The following is a 27529-nucleotide window of genomic DNA, read 5'->3' as shown; positions in this document are numbered from 1 at the left end:
GCCCAGGGACTACTAAGTTTCTCAACCATCCCCTCAGGAGATACTTCATTGTGTGTCCATTCTCAAGGCAGTTTCCTGTCTCCTAATCTCTCCCACTTTTGTTTTTGAGTCAGGGTTTCTCTGCTGAGCTCTGGCTGTCCTTGGTAGACCAGGCTGAGCCTGACTCTTATATGCACCACCACACCTGCTACCGTCTATCCCTCAATGGCAGGAAAGTCAGCTCCAAGGTCTGTTAGAGGAGGATAGAGGTAAGGGGGCTATAAGCTAACTCAACACAGTCATAAGCTGATCTGCATTTTAGAACAGGGCTAAGGAAGTGCACATCAAGATGAGAGAGCCCCAAAGTGCTAACTCAACAAGGCTGGTACCCTTTTCCTGATGTTCCTGCCTGGTGTATACATATTCTTCATCCCTCTGCACCCATACACACTCTCACAAGTGTGTTCCAAAGAGAATGTAGCTCTCTAGGCCATGGAGAGCATGTTCACCCAACTCTGAGTCCCAGGAACTCAAAAGCCCACACTAGGAATCTTCTGCTATCTTCCTTTATTTATATTTGCAGTATGAAACACAAGCTCTGCACACATACTTGCACACTCACACCAGCCTTGGGGAGGGAGCTGGGACAAGGCCACTTGGCAGCAGTGCTGGGACCCTCAGGGTATGGGAGATCCAGCAACCTCCATTCTGGGACTCTGGGGCTATTGCCAGGGAGGCCGTGTTCCCCAGGGCCAGAGGCCAGATGACTGGTCAAAGTGCAAGGTCTAGACAAACGCATGGCCATTTGGGCCCGATGTCCTCTGTTACACCCCACGGTGATCCTGAGTGAAAGGCTGGATGTGAGCATCTGCACCAGAGCACAGGTCAGCGGCTTCAAACCCCAGCACCAACCCCTACTGGGAAAGACAGGGAGGTTGTGCTTCAGAGCTGCTGGCCCAGTTCTTGTCCTGGCTTCCTTTCTTACTCCTCCCTCAATATCTATCTCTCTCTCTATATATATATATATAATATATATATAATATATATATAATATATATAATATTCTCTCTCTCTCTCTCTCTCTCTCTCTCTCTCTCTCTCTCTCTCTCTCTCTCTCTCTCTCCTTTCTCTCTATGTGACTCTCTATCTTTATTCTTGGAGGAAAAACTCCATAGTTTCTCTTCTCAGTGCAAATGGGGGTGGGTAAGGGCATCTCCCTGGCACCAGCCTCCCTGGGAGTCCAGAGGAGAGAATGCAGGGTATGGGACAATGGAATAGAGGGCCACCAAAGGACTCATCCTGCCCCACTGAGGAACTCCACAGGGAGGACAGAGGACTTGGCCACCGCTGCCACCAGGCAGCTACCTAGAAACAGAGAGAAACACCAGTGAGGGTCTAGTGACCCCATCTTGCAGACCCACCCCAGGCTATTGCCATACTCACTGAGAACCCGATGTAATGGGCCCTCCTGGGGTAGAACCATTGGGCATCTCAAGGGCCTGGGCACTGTTAGGGGAGAAAGGAAACCTGGAGGTTATTTCATGCTTTACCAGTCTTGCTCCATCCACCCAATACCACCCAGAGAGACTAACTCACCTCTGGTTTTGGGGAAGCCCCAAATGTTCTGGGCTCTTTTTCCCCTCCATTGTCTGAGGGGATTGGTGGGCCTTGAAGTCTGGGACAGAGGTAGAGGGGTCTCTGGTTGCACTGTGAGAGAGATCAATTTGACTACTGTTAGATATTCCCATATCCCTGCCTGCCTGAGGCCACCATCTTTCCGTAAGGGGCCTAAGGTGAGGGCAGGGCTGGGCAGCAAAGAGACCTCAGAACAGAGAAGCCCATTAGCATACTGACAGCAGAGCATAGTGGGGTTGCAGAGCCTCGAGGGGAAAATGAGACCTTAGACCCAGCTACTCCCAGTGATTATCCCCCTGCAGAATATGCTTGTGGGGCTATGCACAGTCCTCCTGCTTCTTGTGGTCCCTGATCCTCTTGGAAGCTGTTCTTACCTCTGGGGTAACAAGAGCCCTTATATATGCCATTGTCCAAAACATTTAATTATAAAAATGAATGGCTACAGGGACACCGAAGCTTAGTGCTGAGGACAGCTAGAGACAAGAGCCTAGCACCCACCTCAGCAAGGAGGCTGGGATTCCCCTATCCTACCTCCAGCTGAGATGGGAAATTAATGATCACCTGTCCAAGTAGCTGGGGGCAGAGCGCATCCCATGCAGAGTGGCCTGGACATCTGCAACACTAACCAAGGCCTGGCAGGGGGCTGTGGAGAAAGAGATGAGCCAGTTCTTAGCTGCCACCTTCCAGCAAGCTGAGACATGGCTATGCTGTCTTCATACAAGGGTCCAGGGCCCTTAGGGAAAAGGTATGGCTTAGCTCACCCAAGGGCTCTGCTACTTTGCTGCTATCTGTGACTTCCTGAGGTGCTGAGGGGTGTGTGGGGTCCTGCGACCTAGAAGGTAAAAGAGGAGCTTGAAAGAATGCAGGTCATCAACTCCCAAGCCTAAGAGACATAGGAGTGCCTTCCAGACCAAATATCAGAGCAATATCCGCCTGCCCTGTCCTGTCCATCCACACCTGAGCTGTGGGGAATCGTGGGCTGGAGGGCTGGATAGGATCTGGATAGAGGATATGTCTGCCTCCTTGGAAACTGGGGGGCCTGTTGGGGCATCCATAGGCACTGGGTCAAAGGTAGCAGTCCAACTTGGGCCTGTGGCAGAGGTGAGAGAACATGGACAAAAGATAAGTTCAAAACAGTCAGAAGCTCCATGTATACCTGAGCATAAGCCATCCAACACTCACCAGAAGGCTGAGGGCCAGGGCTGGGGAAGGAGGAAGGGCTGGTTCTTCCACATGCTGCCTGGTCAGCCCCCTCATCCTCATCCTCTTCTTCCTCCTCTTCTTCCTCCTCCTCGCTGTCTGTGCTTCCTCCACTCCTGCCAGACAATTCATTAGGTGGCCATGTAGGGACAGCCTATGATCCACTTCCCCAACCACAGCCCAGGACCACAGAGCAGATAACAAAAAAATATGGGGAACAAAGGCCTCCAGAGAGGTCCAGGGAACCCAGGAATATGAGGGTGCTGGAGAAGCCAGCCAACAAGTGGAGTCTGAGTCATTTGAGAACTAGACTCAGCTACAACCACAAGAGATGAGGCACCAACTTTCAAGTCACCCATCACCAGTATCACACAAGCCTTTCCACCTGTGAACAGCCACTTACTATACAGAAGAATGGCATTGATATGTTTAAAATCTGGAACTTAGGACATTGTCTGAGTGACTTTCTTAAACCAGTTCTATGAAGTTTTTGAGGAGCTTATGAGAATAAGGTAAAGAAAGGAAGAATATATGAAAGAACACAAAAAACATATACGGTGTGGTGGTGCACCCTATAATCTCAGCACTCAGGATGACCAAGAAGTTCAAGGTTATCCTTAGATACACTGCAACTTCAAGCCAGCCTGGGCTACATGACAGTATGTCTCAACAAAACAAAAATCAAAAATCTTGGGGGGAAAAAAAGAGAGAGACAGACAAAGGGGTTTCTTTAAAAACTAATACTAGTGGCTGGAGAGATGGCTCAGTGGTTAAGAGCACTGACTGCTCTTCCACAGGTCCTGAGTTCAATTCCCAGCAACCACATGGTGGCTCACAATCATCTGTAATGAAATCTGATGCCCTCTTTCGTTGTGTCTGAAGGCAGCCACAGTGTACTAATATAATAAATAAATCTTAAAAAACAAAAACAAAAACAACTAATACTAGCTGTGCTAAACTCTGAAAGGCAGTTCTATCACACCTGGGTACAATGAGGAATCTAATAAAAATGAATCAAAACAAAAAAAAAAAAAAAAAAAGACAAAGACACAAGCACTAGTACATTGGTTTATTACGGCACTATTTCCAAGGATAAGTTATAGCATCAGCCTCAGTGTCCATCAACAAAGCACTAGCCAAATGTGATCTATACACAAAAAGGGTCTGAGTTTTATTTAGCCATAAAATATGAAATTACATCATCTGCAGGATAACATAACACCATGTTAAGGGAAATAAGCAATAGTTTTAAAAAACATGAAAAAAAAAAGGGCAGTTAGCTGGGAAGAGGGAAGAGAGTAAAGGGTAATAACATGCATCAAGTGTGTATGTGTGAACCAGCGAGATGGCTCAGCAGGTAAAGTTACTCGCCACCAAGTCTGACCTCCTGAATTCAACCTTTGGGACCCAAATACTGACTCCTACAAGTTGTCTAAGCCAGGGGTTGTGGCATACACCTGTAATCCCTGCCTCAAAACATTTTAGTGACGAGAATTTTAGACACAGGACCCACCCTTTCCCTATATGATTATAAAGAGTGGGGAAAGACACAAAACTGATTCATGGAAAGATGTCAGGACACTGTTGCCCATGGCAGGGGGATAGTAGCCACATAGGGGCACAAAGGGCTCAGGTCCTGCTCCTGGCTCTAGATTCTAACTGTGTGCTTCCATTTCATTGCAAACCTGCACGCTATACAAATATAGAACGAACATAAATAACTGGTCTTCAAATCAAATTATGAGGTAAAAGTTTAGAGCTACAGGCCATACATGAGGTGGTGTTTACCTCAGCAAGTTCTAACATGAAATAATTTGATCACACTATCAAGACAAAAAACAAAGTACAAAGAAAAAGACTTATCTGTACAAAGCTGAAGAACAATATAATTGAGAGAGGTTTCTTCTTTCTTCTCTCATTTCAGAAAGAGGAAGGGAAACTCATGTGGCATCATTTGAGTTCAGGAGCACAGTTCAACAATGGACCCCTCTTCATTTTGTGCCTACCTTGATTAACATGAACTGGGTTCTACCACTAACATACAACATTTTGATTTTTCTCATTCACTACATACCTCTGTATTTAGCTTGTGAGAGTGGGTACTTGCACACAGTCATCTGTTTAAGTGCACATACATCTCCAAGCACTGGTAACTTAAGAGATAGGAGGGCGGAGGGAAACTCACCGCACACCAGGGGGCTGGCTTGCCTGGGATGCTCTCACTGGCTGGCTGCCCTGCCAGGCACCATACTCTCCATCTGACTCTGCTGAGCCATGGCCCTCCTCCTCATCTTCTTCCTCATCATCAAACTGCTGGATCCGGTCCTTGTAGCATATCTCAAGCAGGTTGGCATTGGGCTACAGAGCAGGATAGAAGGGTGGGCTATACTGCTTGTGACCCCTCTCCTCCCCTCCCCACAGCCAAAACAGACAGTACTCACATTCTCATCATCAGCATTTAGGGAGAAGGTAATGTTGGCAGTCTTGTCAAATGGTGCACTGGAAGAAAAGAAAGAGATGAAATGAGACATAGTTCTCACCTCCTTTGCTTGCTCACATGACACATAACAACTGCCATTACTATGCAAATTCACCTCCTCCCCAAGATGTTATAACATCAAGCCCAGTGTTCACAGCACTCTGAGGGCATGGTAACAAGGAAGATTATAGTCACCTAACATATACATTACCAGCACATTCCACTTGATTCTCACAATCACACTAAAGGGCAGGGTCCTCATCTCCTCTCTAAACATAAAACCTCTTGGGCTGTGGAGAGGTTGCTCGGTGGTCAACACTTGCTGCTCTTGTAGAGGACCTGGACTCAGTTCCGGGCAACTGCACAGTGGTTCATGACTACCCATAACTCTAACTCCTGGGGATTTTACACTCTTCTGGCTTCCACAGTCAATGAAAACATGTGGTGCACATACATACATACAGGCAAGCTCAAACACATAAAATTAAAATAAACCTTAAGACAAAAACAACAAAAAGAGATGCTCAGAGGATACTCAGGTGACCTGCCCTGCAAGAAGGTCTGAAGGATGTTCTGAACCCTGATCCGTCTGTGGAGTGGCCTCAGGCAACTCAATTTGCACTTCTAAATCTCCTTTTGTCATCTGTGAAATTGAGGAAACAATCTACCTTAAAGGGTGTTTCCAAGGACTGAGACTCACAACCTGCCTACCTAAGAGTTTATACGCATCCGCGGTTCCTGATAACAACAAGCTATGCCAATTTGTTGTTCATAACCACCCTACAACAAAGCAGACCACGATAAAGCACTGATAAGACACTCCCTATTCTCACACTACTGTCTATGAGGGGCTCTAACTACACCAGTACCATTTACTGCTAACAGGAAATGCAGGGAGACCAATCACTTCCTATGAGGGTTTGTGGCTTTTATGGTTTGTGGCCATTATTCCTCTTCCTTGTCCTTAGTGAGAACTCAAGTGCTAGAGGGAAAGAAATGGCCAGGTATTCTCCTGGAAAATATATAACACCGAGTGCCAATGAGGCAAACTGCTTCAAGGAGTACAAGTACAGGTAATAGTAGTCGACACATGACCCCTGACCTTGAGCCTGTATTATGGCATTCAGGTGCTAAATATGGGAACATAACCAACAATTTTTGGAGATTAAATAACAAATTATTGCCTAGGCCCCACTACTGAAAACCATGAGGGGTGGGGTGGAATCCCAGTAAGATTTAATTGTCAGGAATGGATAGATAGATGGCTTATCGGTTAGGGACACTGGCTGTTCTTCCAGAAGTCCTGAGTTCAATTCTCAGCATCCACGTGATGGCTCATAACCACCTGTAATGGACTATGATTCTCTCTTCTGATGTGCTTGGAAAAAAAATACTCATATACATAAAATACATAAGATAACAACAACAACAACAACTGCCTGAACTACCCAGAAGGCGCTCGCTGCCTGTAGGGAGCGCCTCACAGTCGGCACATGACAAGCCATCCATGACCACCTCAAACTGTCACTTAGCACTGTGCACAGGCATCTTTGCTCAGTTCTCTTCCAGACAGTCTCAGAAACACAAATTAAACCTGCATGTGTGAAATATCCAAAAGAACTGATGAGTTTATTTTCCACCTGTGACTTTCCAACAGTTCCCTGCTTACTTTGTGTCTTTTACCCACCTCTTCAACTTTTTCTTTTGAGACAGTGTCTCATGTAGTCCATCCAAACTGGCCTTGAACTCACTATGTCCGTAAGGACAACCCCAAACTCCTAATCCTGCCTCTGCCTCCCAAGTATTGGGATTACAAGAATGTGCCACCACATCCAGCCTTTTGCTTTTTCTACTGAGATGTCTTTCTCCCTTTACACAGTAAAAACACTATACACAGATCCACATTGTGAACACAGGTTGGGGTTACTTCCCAATGACCTAACTGTGTAAAGTTCATGAAATAATCAGCAGCAAGATGGCTCAATGACACACTCCCACACACACTCCATTGTCACAACCACTCTACAAGGGAAGTGTCCTTAACTTCCCAAAACAAAACAAAAAACCTGAGGGGAGCTGAGGCCTCCAGCTAGTGAAGAGTGGAGCAATTTAGCCAAGTGCTACACTGTACAGCCCCCTAACACCCACTGACTTGTTGACTCCCCAACAGCACTGCACTAGCCCCTTCCCCCCAGCTGACTTAGTGTCTCCGAGAAGCACCGCACCCTCCACACTTGGCAACTCCTCCAGCAGACCTCCTCCCCCAGCAGACCTTCTCCCCAGCTGACCTTCTCCCGCAGCAGACCTTCTCCCCCCGCAGACCTTCTCCCCCAGCAGACCTTCTCCCCCCGCAGACCTTCTCCCCCAGCAGACCTTCTCCCCCAGCTGACCTTCTCCCCCAGCTGACCTTCTCCCCCAGCTGACCTTCTCCCCCAGCTGACCTCCTCCCCCAGCTGACCTTCTCCCCAGCTGACCTTCTCCCCCAGGCTGACCTTCTCCCCCAGCTGACCTTCTCCCCAGCTGACCTTCTCCCCCAGCTGACCTTCTCCCCCAGCAGACCTTCTCCCCCAGGCTGACCTTCTCCCCCAGCTGACCTTCTCCCCCTGCAGACCTCCTCCCCCAGCAGACCTTCTCCCCCAGCTGACCTTCTCCCCCCACAGACCTTCTCCCCCCGCAGACCTTCTCCCCAGCAGACCTTCTCCCCAGCAGACCTTCTCCCCCAGCAGCACTCACTAGCCCCCCAGCTGACTTGGTGTCTTCCCCCAGAAGCACTGCAGAACAACTTCCCCCTGACACTGTTTAATATTCTTAACTCTGAATGATTTCATTTTCCTTGTAATTTATCTTGGTGGAAAAGCAAGAACAGAGTTTTGTCTCAAAGCAGCTAGTTACTCCAACTCCATCCACCAAGAAGCCAACCCCACTGCCATCAGATGGAGTCAAGTTTCCACTTGAGTATATTCCCCAAGGGACCAAATAAAAATCTAGTAGAAAGCCACCACACACTAAGTAGAGAAGCAACAAACATAGGATTCCACAGTATTGTATCTAAGTGCACACTGAAACAGCAGCAGACTGCAGTCTATCACAATGCACCCAGAGATGTTTAGGGTAAAGAGTGGACAACACTCTCACTCTGGCTAGGTCCTGGGACTTTGTCCTTTTGTGTGTATATGGCTGGTATGCTTGCTCAAAGGGTAGCAGTGGGGGTTACAAACCCTAGAGGCACCCAGACCACTATAAGTGATAACACAAATGTCCACTATATGCTCCCCAAGGCCAGCTCCTCCACCCAACTCAGAATCCAGCACCCTGACAACTGTGTTCTACTTTTCCCAGAGACATCAAGACTTCATCAAGACCAAGTCATCTCTCACTGAAGAATATCATCCCTACACTATACACTATGCTCATCATCCTCACCATGAAAAATGTTGGTGTCCTACCTTCCTGACCTTCACTGTGGAAGGAAAGATGACTACAAACTGGGTCTTAGTCTAGAAGAGGAACACACAAGGCCACAGCTGGATAAACCCAAAAACAGGGTGCTGGCTAAGCCATGGTGCACAAACAGATGAACATTCAAGAAAAGGCACAAGACATATTAATTAACATCACGAGGTGAAACAGCACTGTGACCTCACACAGGAACACACGCAGGTACAGCACAAACCGTCACAAAGCAGAGCCTTAACTTCATATGAGGAACACTTACTTCACACTTTCTTCCTGTTCCCCAAACTCCTCATCATTAAAGCCAAAGTGGTCAATGAAGGCTGAGGTCATGCGTTGCATCTGGAAGTCCATGAAGGCCTACAAGAGGCGTGGAGGTCAGGGCTGGAAGTGGGCTCCTTTCCCCACTCCTCCCACCTCCACAAGCCCATGTCTACCTGCTGCAATACAGCCTCCTCAGGGAAGTTGAACTCCTTGAGGCGGTCATCCTCATCATCACTGGAAGAATGTAGATGGTGAGTGTTTACCTAGGGACAGGATGATGGAGAACAGTCAGGACCTGCTGAAGCCCCCAGACAAGGGCAAGGCAAGAATCTGCAGGAAGTAGGGGCATGAGCCACATCAAGAGGGAGAGCAGAATAAGACACCAGGTCAGGCCTCACCAGATCCACTGTGTTCTTCTTGTTGGTCTCAGCCAGGGGTCCTGACACAAATGCTTCCCATCGCTGTTGCTGCTCCTCTGGCAGCTCTGAGCACATGGACATGGAAAAGTGTGAGGTGGGAGAACCTCAGCTTCCAATACCTAATACCTGCAAGCTGCAGTTCCAGCCAGCCTCATGCCTTACCCTTTAGCAGTTGTCCCAGTTGTTCAGCATTGGGCCCCTGTTCTGCATTCTGCACCACGGCATTGGCCACCCGAGTCAGGTGGCCCATGTAGCCTTTTCTTGGGCCCCCTCCAGACCTAATTGAGAGTGGAGGTCACTGCTGGGTGACAGGTGAGATGCTTGGGCTATCCAGGCCTCCTACCCATCCTCCCACTGCCCTATCTGTCCCCACAGGAAGTCTGTAAGTACTGACTGCACACGGTCATTCTCCTCCCAGGACGCCAGAATGCGCTCCACCAGGCGGCAGTGCTGAAGGAGCTGCAGGAGAGCAAAGAGGATTTAGCTTGGGGATATCTACACTTCCAGAACCCAGCAGATGGAGAAGAGGCCTTTATTCAGCAAACACAGTTCACAGGCTCCAAGCCTGTGAGCAGAGGAAACAAGAGTGAAAGCCAGTGTCTATGGCTTGCTTTAATTCCGGATTTCTCTTCTTTTTCCTTTCTGATACAAGGTCTCATGCAGGCTAGCCTTAAACTCTTTATGTATCCTCCCAAGTGCATCACCACACCTGCTTTTTTTATACTGTGCAGGGACCATGCAGAACTTCATGCATGCTAGGTACTAGCTAGCCAAGTGAGCTACATCCCAAGCTCTAAATTTGTTTTCTCTGAGACTTATGCAGCCTAAACTAGACTCAAAAGTTGAGATCTTCCTCTCTAGGACTAGTATTAAGGTGTGGGCCACCATACCTAGCATGTGTTTTGACTTCTCACATGGACTATACACAGCTCCTCATTTGTTCAGAGAACTATCCCCAGTTTCCCCAACTCTCTGTCAAGTCATAGCATTCACTGGTCCTCAATAGATATCAATTTCTCCTCAGCTGTATAACCCACACCCATCCCAGGTACTGATGTTGCCCAATAGACAAGGGTGGAAGTAGGAAACACCTCTGGGAGGTTATGGCCTCAGGCACCAAGTCCCCAGGGGGAGGAGAACAAAAGTCCCAGCTCACATGTTTCACGATAGGGTTCGGGACAGGTGTCTCAGGGCTGCTGTCTGGAGGGGGCCCGGAACTCAGCATTGCACTCACACACACCTCCACTTGAGCATGCAGGAAATTGTTGAATACATAGTGGAAGAAGAGGTCCTGAGGGAGTGAGGGCACAGACTGATATTAAAAGTGCTCTGCACACATCTCTATTTCCCTGGCCCCTGATCCCATCCCTTATACCAGTAAGGTGTTGGGTACATCCAGCACCAGAAGCTCCTGTGTCAAGGCAGCAGCATTGGTACTCAGGGCACTGGCCAAGAGCTTGACCACATGTAACCTCGTGTTACCCAGTGGTGGGGCCAGGCTGCCCCACGTCATCTGCAGAGGCTCCAGCTACAGGAACAAAGAAGGCTTAGTGCATACAGGGCATTTTCTTTTTCACCCCCACTTCCCTCTAGAATCACAACAACCCATGTCTCCCACCTTGGGAGGCTCAAGCAGGAGCTGATGGAAGCGGTCAAGCCGGGGACGCAGGGCATGCAAGGCACCCATACTAGAGAGTGCATTATCCAGGGCTCCCTGAGCCAGGAGCTCCAACTGCCCATCCACACTGCTAAAGAAGTTGTTCATGGTCACAGAGTCAGACCTGTGAAGGAGAGCAGTATGAAGGCGGAGTGAGGAAGAGGTCACAAAAATGGGCCAGAAGAATACCACAGCCTTGTGCCCTGAACATCCAGAGCCCTTTAACAGGTCAGAAAAGCAGGGTAAAGGACAGGCCTGGCTGGGGAAGAACTGTATCTCTCACTAACCACAGCTTTGAACAATAGCCATCCAATCCTTCAGGCTCTGAGGGACTAAGTGCAGGTAGGGGCAGTGTGCCACCTCAGGCTGATACACCTCACCTTGGCCTCCTAGGTTCCAGGAGGGTGAGCAGCACCTGGATCCCACTGACAATGACAGACTGGCACTGTTCTCCCTCAAACATGTTACTGAGGAGCTGCTCGATGGTCTCCTGCCTGGGGAAGAGGAGTCAGAGTGAAGGGCCAAGAGCCAAAACTCGCCCAGGAAAGCCCCCTACCACAAGTCTCAGAACTGATCCTGCAAACCCACTTCTCCAAGGTGGCCAACAGCTGGTCTGGCTCCGAGCTGTCCTGGCCTTGGATCATCTGCTCCCGGCTTAGGCGGATGATGTCACACAGGGACTGAGATGCATTGGAATGTTGCTGGAGAAATGGGAACAAGTGAGTATGCACAAGTTAACCATCTGCTCCCAGCACCTTCCAGACAGAAAACCAGTAATCACAGGGACACAGGATACATGCTATAATAAGGAAGCCAGTACCCAAAACCTCAAGAAAAAAAAAAATTCATGTATGAACATGCAACACTGCTCAATCACATGCTCAATAACTGCTGGATAGAAAAAGCAAAGCTGTCCACCCACAATAGGATATTTACTATTCAGCCATGAAAAGCAATAAGGCATTGACCCATGTTACAAGAGTTTCATGTAGCCCACACTACCCCCTAAACTTTCTAAGAAGCAAAGGAGGATACTTAACTTCTCATTCTCCTGCCTGGGTTCCAGAGAACTGAGATTGTAGGTGTGAGCCACTATGACTGATTTATGGGAGTCCCAGGGCTTCATGAATCCTAAGCAAACACTCTAAAAACTGAGCCATACCGTCAGCTCTCCTACCCATCTTTTAAGGCACAAAAGGAATGTAGAACATAATCTGAAGATGAGGTTTGGAGATGTCAGCCGGCACTCACATTGTCATCCTTTGATGGGTGAATCTGCTCAATTAGCCGCTGGACAATCTTCTCTTCATTGAGCCACTGAAAAAAGAAAACATTAAGTTCCTAAGCCAAATGCCAGCCCATCCCACTCCACCACCCACTTCCTGAGTAGGCTCCTCACATTGAAGACATCCTGCCGAAGCTGAGGCCGCTCCACACAAGTAAGCAGACGCAATAGGAGATCCATGATGGCTGAGGTACCAATGTGACGCAGCAACAGATCCACAAAGTCATCTTTCTTGCGCAGGAAGGACACAAGCTGGGGGCACAGGCTGTGTCATACAGGATCCTGATACCCACCCTCCCAACTCCTCACCCACATGCTGAGTCAGCAGGCACCTGGTCTGTCTTGCGATTGATGAGAATGCCCATGACTTTGCTGAAAAAGCTAGCAAGCAGCGGGTTGAGGCTGTCACCACTCTGCAGGAAGCCATAGAGTCGGTTCAGGAGGGACTCATCTGCACCCAGGGCATCATTGATCTGAGGCACATCAGAGGTCAGGATTTCACAGGCTACACTAGGGTACCTAGGAAGTGAGTGCAGGGTAGGTGTGGGTGCAGAGAGAAGGTAGAAGCCCCACATTCAATCCCCCACATCTAGCACGAGGCTCAGGGGTCCTGTGTCCAGGAAGAGAAACCAAAAGAGAAATAAAAGCCCCCTTCGATTTCTGAGCCCTCCTCAGGCTTCCTAAGAACACACTGAGAAAGCAAGAATTATAGCTCAGTGGCTAAGGGCACTTGTTGCTCTTGCAGAGGACCTGGGTTTGATGTGTAGCTCTTACAAGGCAGCTCACAAGCCATTGCAACTCAAATCCCAGAGGATCCAATATCCTTTTCTGGCCTCCATCAGGAGCAAGTAATCATCATACCCACCTGGTAACATGTAGCCCAAACACCCATACACATAAAATAAATTTTAAAAATTAAAAACAGCCAGGCATGGTGTCACACGCCTTTTATCCCAGCATTCAGGAGGCACAGGTAGAGGTTCTTTGTGAGTTCAATGCTAGCCTAGTCTATATGGTGAGTTCCAAGACAGCGGGGGCTACATAGAGAAAGAAACCCTGTTTCAAAACAAACAAAAACAACCTACTGGGGCTCCCACCACCACAAAATGACATCTGACTTGAACTCAGTCCTAAAACTCAAACATTTCCTGATCCCCTCCCAACACTAACTCCTATCTCCTCTAATGCCATGTGAGTCCCACATGCTGCTCCAGCTTAGGCCTTCTCTCCTCAGCATCCTGTTATCTTTCTAACTCTCCAATCTTTGCTCCTGTCCTCACACATCCTTGGGTACTTGACATTCCAGAAGATTCACTGCTCAGGATGTCACCTAAGGCCCTAGGAGACTACAGCTATTCCAAGTCTAGGCCAAAACCTGTGGGGCCTGTGCCAAGGGCTCCCAACATCTAGCAAACAGACTCCTTAATCAGGGCAGAGACACCCAGAGCCAGCAGGGCTGCTTCACTATCAACTCCCTATGCCGAGTCTAGATCACAGTCCACTAGATGCAGTTTTAGTGTGAGGGTGGATGGGTAGAAAGGGAAGAGCAAAGGAGAAGACATCCAGTGGGATGAGCTGGCAAATGACAGACAGACTCTGTCCTCCAGAAGTGCTATCGGAGGCAGCAAGACCAAATAGCAAGACCATGACTCTACAAGTCAACACTGCTTTACTGAGTCCCCACTACAACAGGGAAACTGAGGAGCAGTCATCATTATCTGTCTGGCTCAAGGTTTCCAGGATGGGAAGACAGAACAAGGCAGGGAATAGCACAGTGAACAGGGTGGACACACAGGAGATAGAGATGTAAACCCAGGGAAGGATCATGCAGGCACAGCAACTGAGGAAGAACAGCAAGATGGCAACAACTGCTAGGGGCCCAACAGTATCCTGTCTGCCTGGTCCTGCCTCACCACTGGTGCTATATCCTATGCCCCATGCAGGTGGCATATACTTCCTCCCCCTAAATATAGAGCCTTCATGAACTATGCTAGGAACCAAAAATGGTCAAAGAGATGCAGACACTGTACTCTCAAAGCTCAAAATCCCAAGAGAAATTAACAAAAGAAAAAATAAAACCCTCAGATGAAAATAAGGCAGTCAGGGGCTGGCTGTAAACCACATGGAAGCCTCACAGGCTGCACCACAACAGTATGCAGATCAGGAATGCAGTGAGCCAAAGTTAATCCTTGTCAATCTTGCTACTCTTTTTTTTTTTTTTTTTTCAGAGCTGAGTACCGAACCCAGGGCCTCAATCTCTTTACCACTGAGCTAAATCCCCAACCCCTTGCTACTCTTGATGAAACAAAAAACCTTTTCTCAAGGGGTTAAATCAGTCTCCAGAAAATCGTCTTGAGAAAAGCCAATGACATAACTAGGTAACAGGGGGACAGACTAATAGCTGCCAAAGTTAAGCATGGGTTACAAAGGAGGTAGCACAAGACTAGAGCAATGGCTCAGTGGTTAAGAGCACTGACTGCTCTTCCAGAGGTCCTGAGTTCAATTCCCAGCAACCACATGGTGGCTCACAACCATCTGTAATGGGATCTGAAGCCCTCTTCTGGTGTGTCTGAAGACAGCTACAGTGTACTCATATACATAAAATAAATATTTTAAAAAAGAGGAGGAGGTCTTTAAATGAGGAAAAAGAATACCCTTGGCAGGGAAGGGAGAGGCAAAGATTAAAACAGAGACTGAAGGAACACCCATTCAGAGCCTGCCCCACAGGTGGCCCATACATATACAGCCACCCAATTAGACAAGATGGATGAAGCAAAGAAGTGCAGACCGACAGGAGCCGGATGTAGATCGCTCCTGAGAGACACAGCCAGAATACAGCAAATACAGAGGCAAATGCCAGCAGCAAACCACTGAACTGAGAATAGGTCCCCTGTTGAAGGAATCAGAGAAAGAACTGGAAGAGCTTGAAGGTGCTCGAGACCCCAAAAGTACAACAATGTCAAGCAACCAGAGCTTCCAGGGACTAAGCCACTACCTAAAGACTATACATGGACTGACCCTGGACTCTGTCCCCATAGGTAGCAATGAATATCCTAGTAAGAGCACCAGTGGAAGGGGAAGCCCTGGGTCCTGCTAAGACTGAACCCCCAGTGAACTAGACTATGCGGGGAGGGTGGCAATGGGGGGAGGTTTGGGAGGGGAACACCCATAAGGAAGGGGAGGGGGGAGGGTGATGTTTGTCCGGAAACCGGGAAAGGGAATAACACTCGAAATGTATATAAGAAATACTCAAGTTAATAAAAAAAAAAAAAAAAAAAAAGAGGAGGAGGTAGCATGTTATGAAAGGAACAGAAAGAATCGTGCGGTGACAGAAGTATTCAGGATGTCGCTGTGGCTCAGACATACAAGCCTATGCAGGTGATTAATATCTGCAATGTGCAAAGGCGTGTAGTCAGAAAGCCTCCTTCCAACAGGTACTGATCAGGTACTAGGCATGCTATGTCCATGTCACCATTCCAGTTGGGAAACCAGCCAACATATACTTGGGATCACTCTCAACTACGATCAACCATGATCAAGTCTACATCATCTGGACAAAAATCTTAAATTGATTAAAAACATAAGGGAGGTGACTAGAGAGAAGGCCTGCAGTTAAGCATGTTTAAAACTTGCAGAGGCTTAGTTCCCAGCACCAACATCAGACGGCTCACAACCTCCTGTAACCCCATCTCCAGGGGACCCAATATCCACTGGCCTCCTTGTAGTACACAGAAGTTTATATAGATGCACATGTGACTGCTGTACAAACATGAGAAACTGAGTTTAGATCCTCAGCACCAATGTAACATGCTGAGTGTGATGGCTTGTTTCTAAACAGAGCTATGGAGGCAGAGATAAGAAGATTTCTGGAGCTTTCTTGGGCCAGTTAGCTGAATTGCTTAACTTCAGATTCAGTAGACCTTGTCTCAAAAAATAGAGTGGAAAAACAGTGAAGATGGCTCAGTAGGTAAAGGCCAAGCCTGAATTCAATCCCCAGAACTTCTATGGTGAAAGGAGACAGACAGTCAGACACACACACACACACACACACACACACACACACACACACACACACACACACACACGAGGAGGAGTCAAGCATGGTGAATGCATGCTACAATCTCAGCACTTGGAAGGGAACAGGAAGATCAGGAGTGATACTTAACACACCCAGTTCAAGATCAGCCTGAGGTATGAGAAATGTGCACAGGGCCTTTAATTCAAGCACTTAGGAGGCAGACCTCTTGTGAATTCAAGGCCAGCCTGGTCTACAGAGCAAGTTCTAGGACAGCTAGGGCTATACAGAGAAACCCCGTCTAGAAAAATAAAAAAAACAAACTAAACAAAAACTGAGAACAACAAACAAACTAGAAGAAAGGTAAATAATAAAATGCAAATAAGAAAATGTGGCTCCCTGTTGAGGTTTGAAGGGTGAGTGGGACTTACCCAAGGCTTTGTATTTGGTCTATCTAGAGAACCTTATCATACAAAACTTTTAAAATAACTCAACCATGAAGGGTCTTCACTAGGTGAACCGTGATCCTATAAATGATCTGACCCTCCCTGCCTTACTTCCTCATCCCCAAAGTTCAATTACTGAGAACAGGTAAGAGTGAAGAACTCACTTGTAGCGTAGCCGCTCCTCACCACTGGCTGAGGGCTCCTGGGTGACCCAGGCCACCATGGCCTGCAAGTGGGAAGGCTGTAGCAGGAAGTCTAAGAGCTTCTGATTGACAACCTTGCACTCCTGCAGCACATCCTCCTCATCCAGCAGCTCAGGTAGGCTCAGGTCCTCCTTCTCCAGCAATGTGTCCAGGTGAGAGCTTGTGTGCAGGTCAAACTTCCAAAACATGGCGCCCTGTAAGCATGGGCATAATCAATTTATCACATACAACTAGCAGCTGCTGCTGAGTGAGACAGTGGCAGTATCAGTGACCAAGTACAAACACCCCTTCTAGGCCCCAGACACAGATTCCTCACAAGTCTGCCCTGCACAGAGGCTCCACAAGTATAGCACATACAGCACTCGGTTCTGCTAAGGAACCCAGAACCCACCACCTCAGCCTTCAAGCTGCCTCTCCTGCAGTATAAGAAATCACTTTATCACTCTCAGCTTAAGGCCTGGTGAAGTTCTCAGTGTAGACTATCCAGGGCCTGCAAGGAAAAGCTAAGTGGCATAAAGTGACTGTGGCCCATCCCATGAGCCTGTTCCACTGTCTTTTATCTGGGCAAGGATACCATTTGAACTTCTAGCTTCAGATTCATTTTATTTGCTGAACAAATTCAAATGCTCCCATGACCTATAGTGCACAGCCACATCCCACAGTAGCAAATCACCCAAGGCCACTAGTGAGGTATGGGGTGGTGGCAGCTGGGAGAGAGGAAGTATGCTCATATTGAGGCTGTGGCTGTTGCCTAGACACCACAGACACAAACACAGCCCAACCATACTCATCACCCCACGCCCAGGAAAAGAGGAAAACCTGAGGTGGGGGCTCCTAGAACAAGACAGCCACTAAGCAGGAACCAAAGAAACACACAATGATAAACAGGTCAGCATGAGATAAAGTGAGGTATCAAGCCGACTCTTAGTAACTAGGTAAGACCAGAATACCCTGGGTATTAACCAGGAAACAGCACTATGCTGAGTCCCTGGTCTGCACTAAGGCCTTGCTCCTCTCAAGGCAACAACAAAACCCCATTTTAAAAAACTTAAGCCTAGAAGTCAAGAGACCCAGCCTATGCTACCAGCAACTCATTCAACAACATGCTCTGGGTACACATATCCAAGTCACAACCATAGAAGCTGCCATTACCTCATCACAGGATGGGAAGAACTGAACCCCAGTAAATTATGAGGCTTCCCAGGCCCTCAGGGGCCATTTGGCCCAAGGATAGCATCTGTGGAACTCTTGCTACACTTAAGGCCTGACCACAAATTCTGCTCTTCACTTGTCTCCTGATAGCCTGACAATCACCTGAGGATGAAGCCAAGACAGAGTAGAGCCAGCCAGGAAAGCCTACAGCTTGGCACACAGACATCAGACCCTCTCTGCCTATACGGTCCCCCCTTGCACAGACCTCTATTATTTCCCAAGACCTTCTGATTCTCTGGTCCTAGAGAGAAGACCTCCTCCACCAGAGCCTGCCAGCTAGAGCTTGCTGAAGAGATACGTCAACCCCAGTGCACTCAAGCTACCCTCAACTACCTCCTAGAAACTTATCCCACTCTTTCAACCTTCATGCTGTATTCCTTACTCACACACTGCTCTTTGTTGTTTCCAAAACATGCTAAGCTTTGGTCCACCTCAATGATTCTGTCCAAACAGCTAGTATCTTCTCATTATTCAGGGTTTCTTACTAAGCATTCTTCTTGCACAGGGGCTTTCCCAATCATCTTGGCTGAACCATGCAGTCCCCAGGCCCGCCTTTGTCCTCTTACTGTGACCTGTACAGAGCTTACTTAGTGCTATCCAGAAAATTACCACGCAATAATAATACATTTATTGTAACTATAAAGACTCCAGGGGCTGGAGATGATTTAGTGGTTTAGAGCACTTGCTCTTCCAGAAAACTTAGATTCAATTCCCAGTACCCACATGGCAGGCAGCTCACAATTGTTGATTCCAGGTCCTGAGGACCCAATGCACTCTTCTGAATTCTGCAGGTACTAGGCACACATATGTACATAAAGACCAAACAGTCATACACATAAAACATAAAAACATAAAAATTTTTTAAGACTTCCAAAATTTTCCTATGCTATTAAGTACACAAAATAGCACCTAACACACAACCTCATATACAAATATTACTAAAAGACACACATATTGCCAAACCACGTTGTCACAAGGCTTCAGCCCCCTGAGGCAGGAGACTGACAGTCTGGGATTGATACAGTAAAATCACTCCCACGCCTTGGCCCCATTCAATCAAGGTCAAAGGGAGGAAGTCTAGTGAGAAGGAGGTACAAGGTCACTCAGGCTGGTAGGGGACAGGCTAGTTCCAGGGTCAATGCAGGTGCTGGGGGTGTTATCATAGATGAAGAGTAGAGGTGAAAGAACTCCTGCTTCACAAGAACCATGTTGTGTGGACCCCTTTTCTACTTCCTACCTCACTTAATGGCAATCTCACAAGCCAATCAAGATCCGTAACAAAAACATGCATTGCAAAGGGAAGCAGCCAGGAAGAACACTGACAGAAGGGAGAGGTGAGGCAGATGGGTTTCCTGATCTGGGTATACCTGGGACAAGAATAATAATCTCAAGGGGCAACCGCCACATCAATCATGACTCACTGACTTCCTGCTGAAGGCCACGTGGTGTGAAGTAACAAAAAGTTCAACTTGGTGAACATGGTGCCTCTCTACACAGGAGGCTGTTTGCATGGCAGTAAGATCAGACAGTAAGGTCGGGAAGCTGCCCAAGCCAAGGGAAGGAAACCAGAACTAAAAATTCTGATAATACTAAGTTTCCAGAACAGACAAATATCCACAGTGACAGAAAGAAGATTACAAGTTTCAAGGATCTAGAAGAATTTGTAGAGGACAGTTTCCTTTTAGTAATTTTTTGTTGTTGTTTTAATACTGAGCCAGGCACAGTGGTGCATACCTATAATCAGAGCACTTGAGAGGCTGAGGCACAAAGACCTAGATGTTTAAAGTCAATTTTAACTACATACCGAGTTCAACACTAACCTCTGTTACCTAAGGCCCTGTCTCAAAACAAAGTCCAAAAACTGTGAGAGAAAAGAAAATAGTATGAAATAAATTGTGGTGACACTACACAAAGTTGTGGATCTACTCAGACCCATTGACTTGTGCTCTTTAAATGGAAAAACTCGATGGAAATAAATGGTACCGAAACCGTTAATGTATATTGAGGCCAGACCAGAGCTGACAAAGTGCCTGCTGGCCCAGAAGAAGGGAAGCCTACCAAAGCTCTGCTCTGAGAGCCTGAGCAGATTCCCTTTTTCCCATGCTTCACTACCAACATTCTTGAGATAAAAAGAACCCACCAGGTTAAGTCTGCATGGTGAGAAGATGGCAGAGGCAGGGCATATGATTTGAGGAGTCTTAACAGTCACACTGAAAAGTGCCATTGTGGCCCTCTACATCCTAGCTATATTCTGGGCATGAGGCAGAGACCTTCCACAAGAGCACCCTGTGCCCACCTAGGCCTGCAACATAACCCTCACTAGAGACTGCCTATCTTAGGGCTGAAGGGAGAAAGGAAATCACCACCCAGCAGGCTCGAAGAACTGAGAAAGCACAGCAGTGGCCATGTGCAGTTGAGAGTTGAAAGGGCCCAGATGCTAGAGATCAGGTGGACTCAAAACACTCAATCAGAAGCATGGAAGGAAGAGTGTCATAAGTATAGTGATAAAGGCCTTTTTCAGGGTTGCCGGCAGAATGCCATGCAGAGGGAGGTGAGCAGCTTCCCCAGTACGTGCTAGTAACACACTTCCCATTTTAATAAAGTGGGGCTTAGGGCTGGTGAGACAGCTAAACAGGAAAAGGCACTTTGCTGCAAAGCCTGACAACTGGGATTCAAGCCCTGGAACCCCAATCAATGTGGAAGGAAAAAACTGACACACACTCACACACACACACACTCACTCTCTCACTCTCCCCACCCCCCCACTAAATAAATGTGGAGCTGTTTGAAAAAGAAAAAAAGCCTCCTTCTCCAGTGGGAGACAGGTTAGAGGCAAGACCAAGCCATCTGTGGACAATCCCAGGACCTAGCCTTTCAGTATTTTGTCTACTGTGAGACAGAAAAAAAAAAAAATTGTCAGTTCCATTTGACAACAGAATTCTATTTTAAAAGGAGGTCCGAAGGAAGAGAAGGACACAGCTACCAAGAGACAGACTCAGAATCCATGTGACATGTGCTGGTCTTCTGACAGACGCTCACTGCTGAGGCCTATCCACTCCCTTCTAAGACACCTGGTTAGAGGGCACAGCCACAGCCTCTTAAATTCCTCTATCCCTACTCCAACCTTACCACCCCCGTCTCAGTGATTCTCAGTGAGCTTCTCTCCCCAAATTGGCTCTCCAGAGAACCTAGCTGGAGGCCACTGAACAAGTCTTGAGCTAACGATTAGCTGAAGTTCACATGATGTGTAGTAGCCTCTACTTGAGTCCAGAAAACCCAGAGTATCAGGGAGGAATGCTGACCGAAGGCAAGTACTGATGTAGTGAGGCAAAATTCTACAGGCTGTCCTGAGACCACACTCAGTTTCAAGCAGGAGACAGTCACTACACCAAAGGTGGCAGCACTAAAAACAGAAAAGCAGAAACTCTCAGCATTTGCCCAAGTGACTTAAGCACTTTTCTCAGATCATTCAGATACTTAGCACTATACACCCCACAACCCCCACCCTGTGTAGCTTTCAGCAGCTTCAAGAAAACGGAAGTGACAACCACTGGTTTTAGAGACGGTTTGAAAACCAAGACTGGCTGCTAACGGAAGGAAGGGAAATTATAAATGAGAAAGGAAGCCATTAGAAAAAAAAGTCGCTTTGCTTCTTCTGCCAACTCTAACATCAGTAGCTCTGGCTTCTTGTTTTGCTGTGTTGTTCTAAAATCTCTGACACTAGCTGTCCCTCTCAGGAACCTGCCAGTCCCTACAGTTTCTCCTTCCTTGGTCCAGACAGGACCTCACTGTGGTCCCCATCCTGCCCTCATTGTTGCTGCAGCCCCGGCTGACTGCAAATATTCTGCCTACTAGGAAACCCAGGGACAGGTTCTTTAACTGCTAATCTTCCTATACTTGCCCTAACCACCCCCTGACCTCAACTACCCAGAAATGGGAGACAAGGGCAAAGAGACCTTTAGGGTTGGGGAGGAGTTCCAAGATAGCCACCTGACTGCTCAAAGGCTCCAACATCAGGACAGCCCCTCAGGCTGCCTGGCTGCTCTAGGAGGAAAGGAGACCAGCAGCAGGCATGCTAGCTCCTTAAAAGGCTGGGTGGATCATGCCTCTGTTTTTTAATGCCACAGCCAGCTCCTGGCCAAATCTGGAAAAGGGGTTTGGGACACTTAATACCAGGGATGAGGAGACAGTAACGGCAATCTAACCATCCTAAGCAGGACCCGAAGCAGTGTGGCCTTCAGAACACACCACCACCCTGGCAAAGCAAGCACAGGGGGACAACCATTTGGAGGAGCCACTGCTAGAAGGATCTGGTCACATGGAAAACTGAGCTGGGACTTTCCCAAGGCTTAGGAAAGGCCTGAGTGAGATAACAACCAGGGTGAAGGAGGGTCGTGCAGGTAGCCAACCCCTCAGATCCTAGTACCACTCTAGGGGAAATAGAAACTCTGGCCCAACCCCAAAGGAGGAATAAACAGAAAACAGAGCCTAAGGACACTTGGCCAAGAACTGAGGCAAAGCCAAAAATACTCTGTACTCATCTCCTGGTGTGGCCACAGGTTTAAAGGGAAAAAGCAACAGCCTACTGAACAGTTGTGAAACAGTCCTTAGAGGAACAGAATGGAAATGAGATCAATGGGCCAGAACTTGGGAAGCTCATGTTGCCAGGGCTAAAGAGCAAAATCCTATCTTAAGACTAAACTAAACTAAACTTTGAAAGACCTAAGTTTAAATCTCTATATGTATGTCCAGACCAGCCTCAAACTCCAGAGCTCAAGTATTCCTCCTGCCTATATTATAGGCATATACCACTGTACCTGACCAGATTTGGAATTTTATCTCTCCAAGATGAAAACCAAAGACCTAATTCCATTGAGCCTCAGTGTCCTCATCTGAGAAATATCTGTAACGTAGCCTTTCCTGGAGACAAATTCACAAAACTGACATGCAATGGGAAAACCCTGGTCTGGCATGGATGTATTCCCACTAAGCCAGTAAGGCAATAACTCTTACCATAGCAGCTAGACCACTTACCTGTCTTTTGCAGCAAGCCTAATGGCAGCAATTGAATGCACTCAGGATGGGGTCTGCACCTTCTACCTGCCCTACTAGCTCTGAGTCTAACTACCTCCTCCTTAGACTGTCAGACTTCTACACTGACACCACTTCCTCCCAGAAGCCTTCCCTGGCAAGTCTCCTTCCAAAGCATCCCATTGGTCACTCTATGAGAGCATATAAGCATCAGCTGTGAGGGAAAGATAGGCCTGTCCAGGGACCTGCAACTTTCTAGAGATGCCACCTAGGATCTAAGATACTGCCAGATCCAAAACTAAGTGTTTGTTGGGGCTTGAGGGTGTAGTCCATTTGCTCGGGGGTATGTCTAGCATGCACAAAACTCCTGAGTTCAAATCTCAACAGTGAACAACCACTGTCAACCTAACACTTGGGAAGTAGAGGCAGGAGGATCAGAAGTTCAAGTCATCCTTGGCTACATAGTGAGTTTGAGGCCAGATGGTTTGAACCAGATGAGAGTCTGGTTCAAAATAAAAAGTAAAAGTACTTGTGGGATTAATGGAAACAGAAGTCAGAGAAGAGAAAGTGATCTCTGAAGGTCACTTAGCCAGAGATCCCAAAAGTAGAAAAAAAAAGGAGGGGGGGGGGGTCGACAAAGTTGTTTCCCGTCAACGGAAAAAAAAGATGCCATATAGCACAACAAAAGCAAACAACCAAAAAGGATAAATGTAAAAGAAAATACACAAATACACAACAGCTCCTACACCACATAGACGCTCAAAGCACATAAGATACTCAACCAAAATAGCAGAGTTTCCCTCCTATCCTCCCTAGCAACATAATTGACAGTTGGGACTGGATAGCTATTTGTGGTGAGGGGCTGCTCTGTATATTAGAACAGTTTCAATAGCATCCCTAGGGGGGATATAGATACACTAGATGTGGGAAGCATACTTTCTTCTACTTCCTATAGTTTTGACAACCAAAAGATCTCCAAACATTGCCAAATATCTCCTAGAGGACATATCATATCCAGTGAGAACTACTGGGATATATTATCAAAAATCGGATGATAATCCTAAGAGATACTGATTTGATATACTTGCTGTGTGCCTTGCATTCTGTGACAGGGATCTACAAACACTGCACTCAATATCCAGGACCACCCTACACAGACAGCCCTATTAGCCCACTTACAGATGAGAGAAACAGATACAGACCGCTTGCATAACTTTCCCAAGGATTCATCACTTGGAAAGGGAAGAGCCTGGACTTAAACCTAGGTCTAACTCACAAAAAAATTCTTGCTCTAAATAATTCCTCATTATCCCAATCTCAAAACTAGAGGAGTAGAGTCACTGAATTTGGGCAAAATGATTTGCATTAGGCAAAGGTTACCAGAGAAATAAATAACAACAAAGCCACAGGCAACTCTAAGTGTATGTGGCAGATCATAGCAAGTGCTCCCACATGAACTGTCCACATCAGGAACACAGAATGTATATAGAAACAACTCTTACTGTGTTGTTCTAGCAATCCAGTCCCTGCAACATTGGCCTTGCTCTAACAGAACCTCTCCTTTAGGAGGAAAGCAACCCTGTGACAGTTTTACAACCCTCAACATAGTACCACATTTGGCATACAGTGCAGCTTCCTTCCCAGAAACAACTTGCCTTCCAGGTAGGTGTTAATGGTAATACATCATCAGTACAGTTGCCTCTGCATATAGAGTGATCAAGACCATAACTACGTTGGCCTGGTAACAAACATATAACCCCAGGTACTTAGGAAGCTGAGACAACAGGATTGTGGGTCAATATCCCAGCAGCTCTGCAGAGTTCAAAGCAAGCCTAAAAAAACTTAGTTAAGATATTGTCTCACAATTTAAAAGCAATAGGAGAGGCTCAGGCTGTATGTAGCTCAGTCAGTGGTAGAATGCTTACTCTGCGGCAGAAAAACTTAGGTTGAGCCCCAGTACCACCACAAAAGGGAGGAAAAAGGGACCACTATCCAGGTCACTTAAGGCCCTGGACAACCGCCCCAACCAAGCCATTCCCTGCCCCTTGTCCTCTTAACACTTCAACCCACTTCATCCTGGCTCCTTCAATGTTCCCACCTTCACATATTTGCACGTGCTGTTTCTTCCACCTGGAAAGCCTTTCTTCCCACTCTCCATCTGTTAACTCCCACTCAGCCTTCCTCGACAGAAAAGCCACCCATCCGGCCGGTCTCACCAGTCTCTCCCACTCTGTGGCCTGCTGCCACAGCACCCTGGGTTACCACCATTACAACACGCAGTAATTGTGACTGTCCAGCTTTGCCTTTGGCTCCCTGAGTAGAGAAACTACCAGGGACTTCCATTGACCACTCCCTCCCGGACCCAGCAATCAGGCCCTGCACTCAGCAGGCCTCATCTCACAGTATACCCAGTAGTGCACTGAACAGTGGCTCCAGCTTCACCACAAGAAGCTAGGGACAGCGAGGGACAGGACAGCCACAGCCAAGGCGAGGGAAAAACCTGTTTAATCGTTCCTTCCTGAGTAGAGAATGAGAATCAGAAAGGCCAAGAGTCCACGAAGGCTGATGAGAGTGAAAAGGGTAGACACAGTGGTGAGCACAGAAGAGCAGGCAAGAGGAAGGAAAGAGGAAGGCACCCTAGAGGAGGAAGACTAAGACAGGGGAGTGGGCCCGAAGAGCCCCAATAAAGCTGAGTCAGAATGATAGTGGAGGTGATGTAGATCCCAGTGGGAAGAGATGAGGGTTGGGGGCTGTGGGGAGAAGAGGGTAAAGAAGAAAAACCTAAGAGACTTAGAAAGGGTCCCCAATAAACGAGGAAGATGGACTGGGAATGATGACAGTGAGGTAGACACAGGCCCGGCGACAGGAAACAGACTTGACCACACTGACAAGTGGCTAAAAGACTCGGGGAGTGAAAGGGAGGAGGATACTAAGAGACTCAGGAGGGGGGGCACTCAGGAGGATTTGAGGCAAAACCTCGGGATAAGAAGGCACACGCCCGGGAAGGCAGCTATGGTGCTCACCTGCGCGGGGGGGCGGCGGCTCCTCGCACTCGGGGCTCATCGGGGCGCCCCCGCCGCCCCACCGCCGGCGGCTCCGGCCCTGTCGAGGGGCCGGCTAAGAGAGGCGGGGTCGGCGCCGGGGGGGTGGGGGCTCGCGCAGGCGCCTGGGCCGGAGCTAGCGGACCCGCGCAAGCGCCCTCTGGTCACAGGGAATCCCCTGCCTCACCACCGAGCGTCAACGAGTTCGGGGCGTCGCGAAAAAGTAGGCGCACTCGTTCCACGGCAAAGCTCCGTGGCAGACGCGAGGCCTGCGCAGGCGCCTCCGAAGCAGGGGCGACGGGGGAAGTCGCCGCGGGTCACACACACAGAGACACACACAAACACGCCGGCACCCGCGGAACAGGAAAAAGAAGCCGCCGCAGCCTCAACGGGTGCAGAGCTGCACCGAAGGCCGACGCCCGTCTCCTCGACTTCAGTGTCGCCCGAAACGGCTGGGTCTCCCCGGCCCAGCCGTCCACCTTAAGGCCTCCGACGCACGGCTACCCCCGCCACTGTCCCACAATGCCCCGAGCGCGGGAGGACGCAAGAAGACAGGCTCCGCCCTCTCGTGGTCGCTCTCCGTGCGCAGGTGCGCGAGAGGCCACTAGTTCGGGCTGGCGAGGCGCGTGCGCTGTGAACGCTGGAGCCCAGAACCTGCCCACTCCGGAACTCGGCCGCTGTCCGCGCCTGCCGTTGCCAATGTTCTCTCCCTGAATAAATCTAGAGGGCCCACTGCGCAGGCGCTGCTGCATCCCGAACCTCGTTTTCTGTGACTACATTCCAAAACCCTCTGAGTATTCGGTTTTAGGATCTTTCTCCCTGAAAGCTACCTTCGGAAATCCGATTGTTATTCCGACTCCTCCAATCCTGTTTCTTTGATTCGAGTCAACTCCTAAGAAATCCATTCCGACTTTTCGTCCTCACTCGAAGCTTGTTGGTTTTGTTCAGTCGGGTTCGTCCGGGAGGCTCTGTGGAGGTTTTCTGGCTGACTTCAAGTTCCTACTCAGGCATTTGCCCAAGCTACGTCTACTGTTGCCAGTTGCTGCACAATGCCTTCTCTTGTAACAACCGGGAGGAACCCCTTACGCCGGGATTCAGTCACTAAAGGGACTTTTCAAGCGCTGAGCCTCAGTTTACTCTCAACTTTCATACACTGCCCTTCGTGCCTATTTTATAGGTCAACTCTAAGGATTAGACAAATGCGTGTAAG

At 48.1% G+C, this 27529-nt stretch overlaps 1 protein-coding gene across 5 annotated transcripts; it reads right to left on the bottom strand.

Annotated features, from left to right (window-relative positions):
* Positions 1-529: 529 nt before the first annotated feature.
* Ppp6r1 (protein phosphatase 6, regulatory subunit 1) lies at positions 530-27324 on the bottom strand. 5 transcript variants are annotated; one of them, XM_087568155.1, is made up of 24 exons: positions 27150-27324; positions 16997-17229; positions 12704-12890; positions 12486-12623; positions 12338-12403; positions 11675-11787; positions 11467-11580; positions 11048-11210; positions 10805-10957; positions 10586-10720; positions 9824-9888; positions 9592-9707; positions 9409-9494; positions 9184-9273; positions 9009-9106; positions 5256-5313; positions 5000-5172; positions 2797-2930; positions 2572-2704; positions 2376-2446; positions 2176-2257; positions 1576-1686; positions 1423-1485; positions 530-1344 (listed from the first exon to the last, which is right to left on the bottom strand). In XM_087568155.1, the coding sequence occupies exons 1-24, from the start codon at positions 27222-27224 to the stop codon at positions 1341-1343; spliced, it is 2661 nt and encodes an 886-aa protein (XP_087424281.1). In that variant the 5' UTR covers positions 27225-27324; the 3' UTR covers positions 530-1340.
* Positions 27325-27529: the final 205 nt, after the last annotated feature.

This window comes from Rattus norvegicus, chromosome 1, assembly GCF_021556685.1.
Source record: "Rattus norvegicus strain SHRSP/BbbUtx chromosome 1, alternate assembly SHRSP_T2T, whole genome shotgun sequence".
NCBI lineage: Eukaryota > Metazoa > Chordata > Mammalia > Rodentia > Muridae > Rattus > Rattus norvegicus.
The sequence above is the reverse complement of the archived record's forward strand: the minus strand, read 5'-3'. Positions and strand labels throughout refer to the sequence as shown.